The 15,876-nt window shown below is 33.0% G+C and overlaps 1 protein-coding gene across 3 annotated transcripts; it reads right to left on the bottom strand.

Moving 5' to 3' along the window:
* Positions 1–6,096: 6,096 nt before the first annotated feature.
* LOC110608452 (hydroxyproline O-galactosyltransferase HPGT1) lies at positions 6,097–12,857 on the bottom strand. Of its 3 annotated transcripts, XM_043955485.1 has the most exons (12): positions 12,520–12,857; positions 12,341–12,404; positions 12,191–12,240; positions 11,908–12,101; positions 11,488–11,551; positions 11,346–11,418; positions 10,768–10,891; positions 10,333–10,420; positions 10,171–10,221; positions 7,317–7,388; positions 7,124–7,236; positions 6,098–6,588 (listed from the first exon to the last, which is right to left on the bottom strand). In XM_043955485.1, the coding sequence occupies exons 1-12, from the start codon at positions 12,645–12,647 to the stop codon at positions 6,566–6,568; spliced, it is 1,044 nt and encodes a 347-aa protein (XP_043811420.1). In that variant the 5' UTR covers positions 12,648–12,857; the 3' UTR covers positions 6,098–6,565. The 3 variants fall into 3 exon arrangements, with proteins under 3 accessions (XP_043811417.1, XP_043811420.1, XP_043811422.1); XM_043955482.1 differs by having other exon boundaries at positions 6,097–6,588; positions 11,346–11,551; XM_043955487.1 differs by lacking the exons at positions 6,098–6,588; positions 7,124–7,236; positions 7,317–7,388 and adding an exon at positions 9,892–10,047 and having other exon boundaries at positions 11,346–11,551.
* Between the last annotated feature and the right edge of the window lie 3,019 nt (positions 12,858–15,876).

Genomic DNA, 15,876 nt, shown 5'->3' with positions numbered 1-15,876 from the left:
TATGTCGCTTAAGTGGACAATTGGTTGCCTAAAATGACACTCTTATGTCGCTTAAGTGGGCAATCTCTGGACAATAGATTGTCTGAAAGGGCACTCTTATGTTGCCTAGGGGCACTCTTATATCGCCTAATAAGAGTGCCTAAGTATACAATTGGTTGCTTAAAGGAGCGCTCTTACGTCACCTAATAAGAGTGCCTAAATAGGCAATTGGTTGCCTGAAGGAGTGCTCTTATGTCGCCAAGGGGCACTCTTATGTCGCATAAGTGGGTAATTGGTTGTCTGAAAGGACGCTCTTACATCCTCAGGTGGCACTCCAGTCAATCGTGCAGATCGACGAGTTCCTCTCATCCTATTCTCTGAAAAACAGCTCATAACAAGCAAACATTAGCATCATATGGTTCATGTGGGCACACATGAACCCTCATCATATACATCACATAGCATAGCATATCATCAATGCACATGTACAAAATCATGGCATTTCACATCATCATACAAGACAGGACTCAACATCCTATCCTAGTGGACATGACCTTCCTATTGTGCTTGACCTTCTAGAACATCTATGAGCCCGACACTCTAGGTCCGATCCTTATGAACCTAGGGCTCTGATACCATTCTGTAACGCCCCGGAAATCCGGACCGCTACCGGCGCTAGGATCCGGGTCGACTTAAGGCCGCCGGGACCCGTAGCAAGCCTGACATATAACCTGTAAACCTGTATAATCCCATACATGATCAACAACATGCATAGAAATTAAAACTTTTCTTCATACATACTGTCATCAACTAACTCAACCTGTGCATACTCTGAACATATACATAACATAGTCCCTCTGTGGGATCTCATCAAGCCTTAAAGGCAAAACAACCTGTGTTGAGTTAGTTTACATAAACATCATAACATAAGATCATGTATATACAAAAGGGATTAACAATATATTATGGTCAAGCACAACTCTATCCTCAATAACCTCATTACATAACATCCTGAATATTTTTACATTTCATCATAATACAATTGTCATGTCCACAACTAACTATTACATATATATGACTTTTTCTCTTCTTGCCTTCTCTATCTATCCCGTACCTGCAAACCTGGGGGTTAGGGGAGAGGGGTGAGCTAGATGCCCAGTGAGTAGAACTATATATATAAAAAAAATATTTAAAACATGCTATCATGAAATGCGTCACTGCACAAACAAATCACACCACGGATGGACTGATTCAAAAATCCCTCAACTCCATGTCCGGCCCTATTATGGGCACCACAGGACTTCGTACTCGGAGTTATTGCCCGGCCCTATTATGGGCACCACAGGACTTCGTATTGCCCGGCCCTATTATGGGCACCACAGGACTTCGTATTCAGAAGGCTAATGAATCGTCCTAATGTCCATCCACTATCATCTATCACAACAATACAATGTGGCATAGTCGTGAATTCTAATGCAAGCAACCTATAATATGATCATGATGCATGAAGCATGATAAAAGCATTTCATTTCTTAATTTAAAAGGTTAAGTTTAGTTCCACTCACCTCTGGCTGACTCTGACAAACTCTGTAGCAGCTGGCTCACTGCTGGGGTCCTTGGTTCCTCGGGTCCGAACCTACACAGGTGGACTCCAATGAGGGACCAAACATACATAAACATAACTCTAATATATTCCCCAAAAACCCCCTGAAACATCCTGAAAAAAATCACATAGAGATATGCATGAAGTGGCTGAACAGGGCACTTTCGGCGGCACCTTCGGCGGCACCTTCGGCGGCCGAAAGTCCCAAACAGAGACGAAACTCAGGTAGGTTCGGCGGCACCTTCGGCGGCCGAAAGTGCCAGACAGAGACGAAAGTCTCTTTTCGGGGGCAACTTCGGCAGCCGAAAGGCCTGCCTCCCCAGCCATGTTCGGCGGCCGAAAGTGCCTTCGGCTGCCGAACCTGGTTCTGCCAAAGGGCAGAAACTTGGCTCCCTTGTGCATTTTCGCCTCCAAACTCACCAATCATGCATATATCTCAACCAAATCATGCATACAAGTTCCTAGGGGCCTCAAAACATCAAATACCCCAACTACAACACTTCAAACACCACAATCAACACACATTGACCAAAACATCAATATAAATCCATAACTCAACATATAACCTAACATGCATTTCTACCCATAGATCTAGCATAAAACTTACTTAAAACACATAAGGAGCTTAAGATCGGCCCTTACCTCTTGAAGATCGAGAGGGAGACGACCTAAACTTGGAGGTTCACGAAAATGAGCTCCTGAGTTCCCAAAGCTCCAAAACTTGGTTTAAATGTTCAAAACTTGCAATGTGAGTTTAAAACTCAAGAAAAATGGAAGAGATTTGGAAGAAGAACACAAGAGTTGCAAAGGGAAGGTCGGAAGCTTGCTGTGGCCGAAAATGGGAGAAAGCTCGCCCATTTCGGCTAAGTGCCCCATTTATAGGTGGCTGGCCAGGCCACGTTCGGGGGCCGAATGTGCCTCTGTATCCATGCAATGTTCGGCGGCCGAACTTCACTTTCGGCGGCCGAACCTGGACTTCCCTAACTCATGCTTTCGGGGGCCTAACGTGCCTCCAAAACGCATGCATGTTCGGCGGCCGAACTTGACTTTCGGCGGCCGAACCTGGGTTTTCCTCCAAGGACTTTTCAGGCAAAAAAATCATTTAGTTTCGTACTTTAAAACCATTAAAACATGAAAACATTTTTATAAAACATGATTCTACCCTTCTAGAGGTCTCCGACATCCGAGATTCCACCGGACGGTAGAAATTCCGATACCGGAGTCTAGCCGGGTATTACAGTTTGGGTCAGACTGCTTCAATCACTTTAGAGTTGTGCCTCTTTTATAAGTGATGTAACCTATTAAATCTCATTTGCAAAATTAATTATTATACAAAATATAAAATCATAAAACTTGAATTTGTATGAGATGACCCATAATGACATGTGGTCCTAAAATTAATGTAGAATCTAAATAAATAAATAAATACAAAAGTAAAAGTACTTATTACTTATTGTTAGTTGTTAAGCATGTAGAATTATTTGATTCATGTACGTAAACATTACCATCTTACAATAAGATAATTTGCAACTTTTTTTCTCTCTTTTTTTTATTTAAATGCAAGGTTTTTTTTAAGCTGTTAACATGATGATAGATTTTTTAAACTTCATGCTTAATGAGAGCTTAAGGGATACTTAAAAGAAACAATGCATGTCATTTAGCAACGGCGAAATTTAGTCGCTAATTTAGCGATGCCATCACAAAGTCCGTCGCTATAGTAGCGACAAATACAAATTCAATCGCAAAAAGTTTGCGAGAAGGATATCCAACATATGTCATGGGCCCACACTTTGACATTCATTGGGGACCGTGTGGCACTTGATTTGAACGCTTTCAAGCCAAGTCATCCTCAAGAATCACCCGATACTCTATAAAAATTATCAACTTAATTAGTCAAGACTATATAAGTGAACAATAAAGCCAACAAGCAGCATTCAATCAAAAGCCTCACAATAGGCATAAGAGATAAGAACAAGTTGTTTATTTGATTTTAGGGGTAAAATAGTAATTATACATTATTATTGACACAATCGTTACGATAATTCTCACCTCTCTTGTAGACAGGGGGACAGTTTACAAGGAGTGAAGGCACAACTCAGGAACTCCATAGGCTTACGGTAGCCAACTGGGCCCAGTTCTTGCTGATGATTAATTTCGTAGCAAATCTGTCACATACGCTTCTTGCGATGGAACATAATTCTTTAGCGACGAAAATTATTCGTCGCAGGAGTCCAAATTTCTAATTATTCAATCACAATCTCCTTTAAATAATAATAATAATAAAAAGTGTAAGGGAGATACATAGTTTGTTGTATCGATTCCCATAGACGACACCAATGATGTTGTTAATATCATAATTTTTCAAGTATAAACTTGCAAAATAGGAGAGAACATATAGTGGGTTGGCTCAACAATATTTTCGATGCTTAAGTTAGTATGCGTGATGAGTAAATTATGAAATTGACAGTTAGAGAGAATAATATACTTTATTATGGAGATTGTGAGTTCTTTATATAGTGTGTAAGATAGAATTTAAATATGATATGAAATCTGAGATAAGATAAGATACAGATAGGATCTTATCAAATAAAAATAATATTTTGATATGAATAATATTCTATTGGATTAGGATTCTATCACGTTATTCAAAATTATAGAATATTAGACGTGATTTAAATTATTGAGATTCAAATTTAATATATTTTAATATTAATTAATAATTGGGACTTAAAGAAACTAATGAGACAAAATTTTATTTTTAAGAGGATAATAAAATTTATATATATATATTTATAATAAAAATTTTGGACGGATGAAGCAAATTTTTATTTTTTAAGTAGAGACAACAATAAAAAGATATCAAATAAAAAAATTAAAAATTTATAATAATTTATATTTATATTTATATCCAATACTTAAAATCTTAGATTGTAAAACTAACTTTTTTTTAATTTGTTATAATTATAATTAAGAGAATTAAATTGAATATAAAAAAATTAATAATAAATTATATATAATTTTTAAAATTCTATTTGAATAATAAAATAGTCATTAAATATATCCTTTTATTACAACAATGTTTTTTTTTAATATCATTATTTACTCTTTATTTTCGTTTTTATATAATATCATAAATATTAATTTATAACAAAAATTCATTTATAATAAATATTTATTTAATATAATATATTTAATATTACAAATAATAAATTTAAAATATATTTAATTTTAATATAAAATTTAAATTAAAAATTAAATATTTTATTAATAATATAAAATTTTAAAAATTATATTATAATTTATTATTAATTTTTTTCATATTTAATTTAGTTTTGTTGTTATAATTGTGTCAAATTAAAAATATTTAACTTTATCATAAGATTTAAAAGTGTAGAATATAAATGTAATTTATTATAAATATTTGAATTCTTTTTATCTTATATTTTTAATAAAAAGTAAATGTATATTATAATGAAAATTTTGGAGCCCATGTATATATGCGATTATATACCATATGTAGTTATATGACTGGCTCTAATATTTTTTAGATTGACAAGATAGAAATTTCTTGCTGGTAGGATAAGGTTCCCTCCCCTCTCCTCAATTATCTATAGATAAAAAAAACAAAAAAAATTAGTGGATAAAGCGTGTCCTCCAACATGGTTTTCCTTATTTTTTTTTTTCAATTATAAAAATAATAAAATAATGAGCCGTCAAAATATGATTGTCCAAATGGATTTACGTAATTCAGAAACGGATGAAATAAAATCCATGATGAACACAAATAATAACTTCCCCTGTTCTCGAGTGGCTGCAAAGATTAAAAGAACAATCATGTGCCTAAGTTTGTTGGACAAATTGGAAAATTGTATCCCTACGAGTCGGACCCCACAAAGGAGCCTTGGACCTTCAACCCATACATGGTCAAGTTACGAATTTCAAAGTAGGACAGTTTAGACAACTACACGTACAATGTGCCTTAACTTGGAAAAATGTTGGAGCCCACCAGGAAATATCAGTTTTGTGAAAGTTAATAGGCAAGCAAATAGAGCTGCAGATTGCCTTGCAAATATAGCTTTTAGGAAGGATTTGCCGTGCAATTAATTAACTCTAATCTGCATCACGATGCCAATTTGGATGATTAATGCATTATTGCCGTTAAAAAAATAAATAAATAAAGGCAAGCAGCATAAATTAATTTAACATTTTATTAAACTGTCAAATTCAGCCGTACATGAAGTTGACTTGTTATATATCTCGTAGGATGGTAGGTATAGCCTTTCTTCATGAACAAGAAAATTTTGCTTGTACTTAAAAAGTTTTGTTTGTTTTTCCTTGACTTAAAATTTTGCTTCACAGTGCAAATTCGCCTACTCTTCCTAGCATGGACAAGAAAATTATTCAAAATTTCACAAGAAGAATTCAATTTAATTATTCTTTTTTATCAATTTTCATTTGAAATTTCATTTTACAAAGAAACAAAAATAGTACATGAATTGTGTAAAAATTCAATTAATTTTGTTGATAATTTATTTTAAATTGGTAGTAAGTGTTTTATAATTTCATGTAGACGACCATCACCAAGGTCGTATTTCCAGAACAGAAGAATAAATTCTATCAATGAAAACTCCGATAACAATTAAACTTGGGACATATAGTGGCTGCCAAAAGTCTCCAAAAATCTTCTTTAGGTAGAAGCGTAAACTGCTCCCATCCAACTGCTATTTTCTAACCTTGATTGGCTTTTTAGAGGCAGGGATTGATCATAAATCAACCACACCACCCGTTTGAGATACCACCATGAACTCATCTTCGATAAACTACATGAATCTTTATGTGGGCATGCCCACAAGCACTAGGAAATTATAGATATTGCAGAAAAAAAAAAAAAAAAAAGAAAAAAGAGCGACATCCCTTATCGTATTGTTGTATGATTTCTTCTAACGAATTAATGTTGAATGGCAATCTCTGAGGCAACTCTAATCACACAGCTGCACATAATGCTCCTGAAATATCATATGGAATTACAATAAAGTTTAGCATGACCTCTTCTTGTTGAAAATAAACAATTTCAATCAGCCTCTTAAACAACAATACGAAGTGCCCCAGCCTACCATCGATTGTCAAATTGCCGCATGCCAATATTCAATTTTCAATATGCGCAAAAAAAAGAAAATTAAAAAAAAAAAAAAAAAAAAAAAAAGGAAATCCCAGGAAATGTAATTTTGGCTCATCTTTTGTATTAAACTCATGAGGAAAAGCAAATGTTATATTGTGAACAAAAAATTTCGAGGCTGAAGATAAAAATTTGCCCATCACTGGCGTGGGTGATGGGAAGCCATAATCTGTATTTTGCAGATTCAAATGCAAAAGGCTATCTACTATTAGACGTTAGTGAGACCAACAAGAAATTGAAAAACTAGACATTGAAACTAAGACCTTTTTATTTTTCTCACTTGTTTCTACTTTCACGTCATCAGTGGTAGCGAGCGTGTGTGGGTGCGTTGTGTGTGTGGATGTGTGAGAGAGGGAGAGAGAGACCTGGTGACCACGAGGAGCAGCAAAAATTCCCTTCATTAATGAACTTTGCAGCAAGTCCAATGAACCATGATCCGGTACTGACATCATCATGTGCATATGTTCTAAGAATAGACCTAAAAATTGTACAGTAGACAAGTTAGTGAAGCCATATGCTTGTGTACTGTCTATGGGAGGACACGAGGAAAAGAACTACCTGTTAATTGAAATAAACTGAGCCAAAGCTCGTGAAATGGCATAGATTTCACCCGAGGCATGTCGGAAGTATCTGCACCACAAAGAAGATTTTAAAACCAGAGATTTTAAGAGCATGCTACAACTTTACTATAAGATTTTTTTGGATTAACACTATCTCGTTACTAATATAAATGTGACAGATTAACGATCCATTACTAATTTTTATAATGGATTTATAACGATAAAAATTTAAAAAATTATGAAAATTAAATTTATTATTAAATTTAATAATAAAATCGTTATTAATCTATTAAAATAAAAAATAAAAAAGTATATAAAAACTATATTTTATTATTAAATATGTTATTAATTTTAAAAAATATTTAAAAAATTACATTAAACTATTAATTTTTTCATTATATTTTAAAATTAAATAATAATTTGATTATGATAAACTATTAATTCTGTCATCATATTTTATATTAAATATTAACTTTAGAATTTTAAATTTATTCTATGAGAAAATTATTATAAAATTATATGAGTAAAATTTAAAAAAAATGAAAAAATATGGGAGAATGAAAGAAAATGAAATACAAAACAGAAAATAAAGAAAAAAGAAAATAAAAGAAAATAATAATAAAAATGAAGAGAAAATATGAAAAGGAGAAAAATTAAAGTAAATGAGAAAAAAAAAGAAAGAAAAAGGAGGAAAAAGAAAAGAACATGGAAGAAAATGAGAGAAAGATGAAGAGAAAATGAAGAAAAATAAAATAAAAAAGAATGAAAGAAAAAAATTTGAGAATATAAGAGAAAAGAAAGCAAATAAAAGAATGAGAGTAAAACAAGGAATAGAAAATGAAAAAAAAAAAAGAAAATGGAAAATAATATGAGAGAAAATAAAGAAAATAAAACAAAGATTAAGAGATAAAAGGAAGAATAATGTAAGAAAGTGAAAAAAAAAATAAAAGAGAATTAAAAAAATAGAGAAGAGATCAATAAAATAAAAAGTTAATTTTAAAAAAAAAATAATAACGGATTAAATCTATTACTAATTTAGTCATAGTTTATATTCTATTATTAAATTCATTACACTATTTTATACATTTATTACTTAATAATTTATTTATTTAGTAATCTCTCTCCTTGCGTTTAAGTAGGTGTTTCATATATGGAAATCTAGTGAGAGTTCTCTGATTTTTTGTTGGCCGGAGTCCAGACAAGTGCCAGAGAGTTGCAATTTCAAATCGGGTTCCTCTCCACCGAATCCATCCAAGTTCGAGTCAAGCTTTGTTGGTTTTCGAGTTCCTATTCTACTTGGGTTGTTTTATGTTGGATCCTAAAACAGAATCATGTGCTTGTTTGAGCCTAATGTATTGCTCCAGGTCTTTATGTGTAATAGGTTTCAAGCTTTCTCTTTCTTGTAAACCTCGGACCATATCTGATTTTAATGAGTCTTAACTTAAAAAAAAAATAAAAAAAATTGTGCTATTCTTTAGCTTAATGCAGTGCTATTGGAACTTGAAATACAGTTAAAATTGAAAAAATTTATCAAATTAAATTAATTTAAAAATTCAGTTTAATTTTTTATTTATTTTGATTTCGTTTAATTTTTAATTTTAAAAATTTTAATTATTTCAGTTCGATTTAATTTTAATCCGAAAAAAATAAAAAAATTAAAGCAAACCGATTAGAAATAATAATATATTATTTTTAATAATATAGATAGATTATATCATAATTAAAATTAAAATAGTTTAATTAAATTTTAAAATATTAAAAATAATGTATAAAAAATAAAAAAAATTATTAAAAATTCAAATCAAATTAAATTGAATCAAACTGATTTAATTCAGTTTAATTTCTAAATAAAATTAATTCAATTAAAATTTTAATTTTTGATTTATTCAATTCAGTTTAATTTTAAACTAAATTGAATAAATATTCACCCATAGATCACGTTAAAGCCCCATCCCACACTTACCTTGTTATTTTTTAAAAACTAGATATGAAATTTTCATTTATTTAGATTATTTTGATTTTAGTTTTAATGACTAATCTTATTATTTTATCTCTAAAAATTCTCCTCTAAATTTAACAATAATAATTTTATCAAATTTAATATTTAAAAAATTAGTTTTATCATAAATTATGAAATTAAATATTAAAGTAAAACGATGTCCCTATTTTTTTGGCATAAAAATTTACCTCATTTATTTTATTTCTAGTGTCGAAAGTTTTGGTTATTATAATAATCATAAATTATTGTCTTAAAACATTAATTATTTTAAAATATCTCTAAAAACATTTACATTTAGCTTTTCTATGACATTTTAAATCTTTAACTCTCAAACCTTAAACTAAGTTCCTAAACAAAATAAAATTTTAGCTTATAAAAAAATCTTAATCAATCGCTAAAAAAAACTATTATGATTTATGGACTTCTTTGTTAAGTTTTTCATGGTTATTTATAAATAAGGAAATATATAATTTTAAAAATAATAATGTTAATCACTGTTTAATGAAATATATTTTATAAAAATTTAGTAATAAGATATGACCATCTAAACTTTGCAAGTCGAAGAGGAAAGATAAAGGATTGACTATGTTGGTCTTTCTTGAAATCAAAAGAAATTCGCAAATGGACCAACCTTTCAACTTGATGTGGTTCCATTGTGAGATTCAAAAGCTATGACAGAAAATATAAAGCAGTCTAAAATATTGGTCTTTTTCTTGAAACAAAAAGAGATCTGCAAATGGAGCAACCTCCCAAAACTAGTAAGCAAGACCATGCCATGCACAAGGGGAATATAAAATCTTAAACATCCTTTCATTCAAATATGTAGGGAAAAATAAAACGTTACACTACTTACGATTTTCCGTCGCCGAATTTCCACCAGTCCGGTTCATACCATTTGTGGTTCCTACAAAATGAAGATCGCCAGAGAGATGAAATCAAATATACCCAAATTTCTTTGCTCCATCCACTAAGAAAAAGAGGATATCATTAGATAAAACATTTTGATCAAGCTTACGGCTCAGAGAAAACTTCGCCTGATTTCATACAGCCAATATATACTCGAGGCTTATCCAAATGAGTAGAAAGTGTAGCTCCCAGAGCATCTGCACAACGAAAGAGAACAAACCATAATAAGCAATGTTAAAGCCTAAGACTGTAGATGTGTAGAACTCAAGTTTTCCAAATAGCCAAGGTAGAATTACCATTTTTCTCAAATTTTAGCATTCTGATATTTTTCTTCCGCCTTTTCTTGTTTATTTAATTTAATACTTTGAACACTAGTTATTGAATTTGTATATTAACAATCTAATAATTCATAATGAGTTTTAGACAAGTTTTTTTCTACAAATACAAGGTTTTTTTCCCAGGACATTAAGATAAGATGGGACATAGTTAACATAGGGTGTTTACTATTTTTCACTACCTAAATGAGCTACTATGGAGTACATACCAATATTAACAAAAACGTCATCATTGATCTTAACATAAAATTCAGCATTCCAGTTCTCTACAGCATTTATAAAGAATAATTTTGTCTTTTTTGGAGCTTCCTCAGTTGCCTCTACTTTTCCATCCTGTTAGGACAAAAAAGGAATGTAAAATTAGATGCTAATACTTGTTCCTTCAAATTACCACGTATGTGAACATGATAACAACTAACATTTTCATGTGTATATATATATATTTTTAAAGGGCACATGTACATGAATTTTAAATCAGGGTCTTTAAAATGAAAATAAGAAATTGGAACTTTTCAAAGCAGAATTGAAGTTAGCGTATTTATCACTAAATTAACATTTAAGACTGCATTTGTTAAATTATAAGTTAAACTGGTTTAGGCAGACTTTGAAATGCTTAAGCTAGAAGCGATGATTGTTTTCTTGTCAAGTTGAACTCTCTCAGAAAGGCCCTATTTCATTTCTGGAAGGTAAAAGATAATTAAAATTTTCATTTAAAAGCAAATATCTGTTAAGAGCTTAAAGCAAGCTAAATGTTCTTCAATTCACTTCATTTTGCAAGTGAACATACAAGCACAATGAAGTCATTAGTTTGCCTATTTTCGCTGTCAATCTCCCTGTCCAAACTGTCTCCATGATTTGCACTGCAATAATCTGAACGTAAATGCACAAAACACGGAAAAATAAGCACTTCTATCATATAAAATAGAAACCTTCTGCCTATGACAAATCGTACAACAATGCCCTTTTCATCCTCCAGCTTCTTAAGAGCTGCACCTGCACATATTGTAACTTCAATGTTAACTACTAATTAACGACACATCTTAGATAATAATGTGAGAACTAAGATAAACAAAGGAATGACAACATATACACATGAGCATTCTGTTCACAAAATCACTGAATTCCCTCTTTTTTTTTTGGTTTTTGGGTCGGGGTGGGGGGCGGGGTGGGTAGGGTGGGGAATAGTCTCTGAATCCACCCCCAACTAGTTGGACTACACTTCCCTTAACTAACATAGAGCACATTTTTTTAATGTATAAATTATATAGATTATCAAAGTACAATGGCCATGTTGATTACACCGACCAAAAGAAAAAGTTAAAAACAGAGAAGGGAGGAAGCTCATTCACCAGTAGGCATCCAAGCCTTCCGAATTGCATCTCTGTTTTTCTTGCGGCCAAATGTAGTAATAATTCCAATAACAGCTAATAGGTTCTTCTTGGAATGACCGTCTCCCTTCTCTGCGGAGTGCTTCGAAACAAAACCTGCTTGCCTAGCTGCAGCTAGATCCATCTCAGCAGCTGCTAACTTCTTCTTTTGCTCCCTGGAGAAGAAATAAAGTTCAATAACAATCCCAGCATTGAAGTGTCAAATTTGAAGCTGAAATATCGAGCAAGAAGAAGAAGAATTTACCCGCACGATGCAAGTTTCAGAGTATCGTCAACTGACATGGCAGATTTAACCTGGAATAAATTTTGGGAGAGAGATTGCGTCGTCATCAAATTAAGCCAAACACTACTTGTGATTTGACCTTAATTAATCGAAATTAATACTAACAAACACCTGACTATTTCTCCTTTCAAACCCTTCAACTAAATGCAATCTATTCTCCGAACCCTGCCATAGACTAACAAAACCAAACACATTCCACGCAAAACAAATTCAACTGCATCAGAATTCCAATACCGATACAATCAAAACGCTAATTTCTATAACATTATTGGATATACTGAGTGACTTACCGGCCGGCGACGTAAATCGTGGCGGTGGTTGCAAACATGGCTAGCAAAAGTGCCGAGACTCGAGACGTGAAAGGCGAATGAGCGCCAGCTGCTGCAGATAGCCGGTTACTGGATCCCCAGCTACGCATTGCTTCCTTCAAAGAGTTGCTTGTACGATTTTTGTGTATCGGATCTGAAATGGATTAAAGAATTTGAATGAGAAGACAAAGAAAGACGATAAAATTGGAGAATGCTGGGAGGTGAATTGGACGGTGTAACCGAAATATTGAATTGAAGGATGAGTTGGTTTTTCAGTTTCATTGCGAGGATGAACGAAAAACGTATGGAAATAAATTCAATTTAGCCTATGCATTTTACTCTACGCCAAATAAACTCCATTTATTTATTTTTCAATTAAAATTTTATATTTTTATCTAGGAGTTAAATAAGTTTTAACACGATAAAATATTATTTTTTAATAATAAAATTTCATATTTATAATTTTAAAAATTATTTATTATTTTTATATATTTTTTAATTTTTATATTAATTAAAATAATAAATATATGATAGTTTAAATTATAAAAAGTAATATTTTATTATAAAAAATAATATTATATTAAATCAAAATTTATTTAGGTGTTTAAATAAAAATATAAAGCTTAATTAAAAAATAATTACTTTATTTAGCTCTTAAATAAAATAATAATTATTTAATTGGATTTATTTTTAAAAAAGTATTTCCATTCTCTATTTAACCAATTTTAGACATACTAATTATTTATTATTTTCACCGTTTTATAATTTTTGTTGATTTTTTTTATTATTCCAAAATTATTATACACTTTCATTTTTTTATGTATTTTTTATACATAGTTAATAAATAAACTACTATTATAATCTATTTAATTTTAATTTATTTTGAAAACAATCTCTCATTAATTATTAAAATATTTCTTAATATTAAATAAAATTTAATATATTTAAAATAAATATAATTAAAAAATTATATTTCTTAATATATATAAAAAAATAAAAAGGATAAAAAATTTGGGATGAAAAAATAGTATTTAATATAAATTAACGATTAAATATTAATTATTAGGTAGTTTTTAGTATGAGATTAAGATAGATATCCCTAAACCTTTAATCTCTTATTAATGGTATTTAAATGCTAATTAGAGAATACGCTAATTTCTAACTTGCTTAATATTTACACCGGTGAACGTTAACAAAACTTAATAAACACTAATACTAGAACTACCATTCAAAGCGAGTTTTGTCGCATACCGAAGCCTTATTCCGGTTTGACTATGTAAAAGAATTTCAATTTCAGAACCGCCAACTCCACGAGCTCCATCCTTTCAAACCTTCTATTCCTCCATGGTTGATTCAGGAGATTCTGAGAGCTCTAATGGCGAGTCATTTCTGCAATAAAATCGACTACTGTCTAGACTTTCATGACCTTTATTGGGACGCATTTGATATCAAAGGCTAACAATATTACTGCCCAGGTGGATTGTAATACCCGGCTAGACTCCGGTATCGGAATTCCTACCATCCGGTGGAATTTGGGTGTCGGAAACCTCTAGAAGGGTAAAAGCATGTTTTTATAAAATGTTTTCATGTATTTTAATGTTTTAAGTATGATTTTAAATAAGTTGTTGCATGAAAATTCTTTAAGGAAAAACCCAGGTTCGGCCGCCGAAACTCACTTTCGGCCGCCGAACATGCATGGACTTTGGGAGGCACGTTAGGCCCCCGAAAGTCTAAGTGAGGGAAGTGCAGGTTCGGCCGCCGAACCTTATGTTCGGCCGCCGAACATTGCATGGATGCGGAGGCACATTCGGCCCCCGAACGTGGCCTGGCCAGCCACTATAAAAGGGTCCCCTTGGTCCGCACGGGCGAGCTTTTTCTCTCCCATTGTCGGCCAAGGTGAGTCTCCACCGCTCCTCCCTCGATCTTGAGTGTTTCCTCTAGATCTTTCATGGTTTTAACGAGTTTTCATCTTGCTTTGAAGTTTTAAGCTTTTGAATCGAGTTTTGAGCAAGTTTTGAGCTTGGAGGCCCAAGGAGCTAGATTTCTCCCAACTCCAAGTTAGATCGCCTCTACTTTCGATCTTCAAGAGGTAAGGGTCGATCTTGAACTCTTGTAATGTTTTAAATAAGTTTCATGTAAGATTCATGGGGTAGAATGGCATGTTTGGGAATATATGTATATTTGAGTAAATGTTAGGTTTTTGAGGTTTGTTGAACAATGTAGCTTGATTGTGTGTGATTGAAGTGTTGTAGATGGCGTATATGCATGTTTGAGACCCCTAGGAACTTGTATGTGTGTTTTGGTTGAGATATATGCACGATTTATGGTTTTGGGAGGCAGGAGGTTCATTTGAACCAAGTTTCTGCCGTTTGGCAGAAACCAGGTTCGGCAGCCGAAGGGAGTTTCGGCCGCCGAACCCCTCTTGTGGAGGCAGCTTTCGGCTGCCGAAGGTGCCCCCGAAAAGAGACTTTCGTCTCTGTCTGACACTTTCGGCCGCCGAAGGTGCCGCCGAACCTAGCTGAGTTTCGTCTCTGTCCAGGACTTTCGGCCGCCGAAGGTGCCGCCGAAGGTGCCGCCGAAGGTGCCCTGTTCAGCCTTTTCATGCATATTTTCTGTGATGTTTTCATGATGTTTTAGGGGATTTTTGGGGGACATATTAGAGTTATGTTTATATATGTTTGGTCCCTCATTGGAGTCCACCTGTGTAGGTTCGGACCCGAGGAACCGAGGACCCCAGCAGTGAGTGAGCTGCTTCAGTGTCTGGTCAGAGCTAGCCAGAGGTGAGTGGAAACAAGCTTAATGTTTTAAATCAAGTAATTAAATGTTTTGAGCATGCTTCACGCATCATGATGATATGTAATAGGATGATTGCATTAGTTCACGAATATGTTGCATTGCATTTTCCTTTGCGCTTGTGGGTGAATGCTGTATGATCCAATTAGTCCATGAGACTTAATATATGAGATGACAGGAAGACCAGGACCCCATGCTACGGCCTGGCACGAGACTTAATAGATATATGATGTGACAGGAAGACCAGGACCCCATGCTACGGCCTGGCACGAGGCATTATGTATGTTATGACAGGAAGACCAGGACCCCATGCTACGGCCTGGCAAGAGACTATGTTGGGACTAATTGGTGACAGGTTCACCCTTGATGTGGATTGTCTGTAATATGATGCATTTCATGAAAGCATGAACTTTAATATAATGTTTTTAGTTTCTGCTCACTGGGCTTTTAGCTCACCCCTCTCCCCTAACCCCCAGGTTTGCAGGTACGGGCTTGATAGAGAAGAAAAGAAGAGAAAAGTCATATGTATGTAATAGCTAGAGTATG

The sequence above is a fragment of the Manihot esculenta genome, chromosome 1 (genome assembly GCF_001659605.2).
Source record: "Manihot esculenta cultivar AM560-2 chromosome 1, M.esculenta_v8, whole genome shotgun sequence".
Lineage (NCBI taxonomy): Eukaryota > Viridiplantae > Streptophyta > Magnoliopsida > Malpighiales > Euphorbiaceae > Manihot > Manihot esculenta.
The sequence above is the reverse complement of the archived record's forward strand: the minus strand, read 5'-3'. Positions and strand labels throughout refer to the sequence as shown.

Coding starts and splice junctions, on each gene's coding strand:
- LOC110608452 (XM_043955482.1), bottom strand. CDS start 12,647: ATGCGTAGCTGGGGATCCAGTAACCGGCTATCTGCAGCAGCTGGCGCT. Junction 12,405..12,519: donor ACGATTTACGTCGCCGGCCG/GTAAGTCACTCA, acceptor TGGTTTTGTTAG/TCTATGGCAGGGTTCGGAGA. Junction 12,102..12,190: donor CTGAAACTTGCATCGTGCGG/GTAAATTCTTCT, acceptor TTTCTTCTCCAG/GGAGCAAAAGAAGAAGTTAG.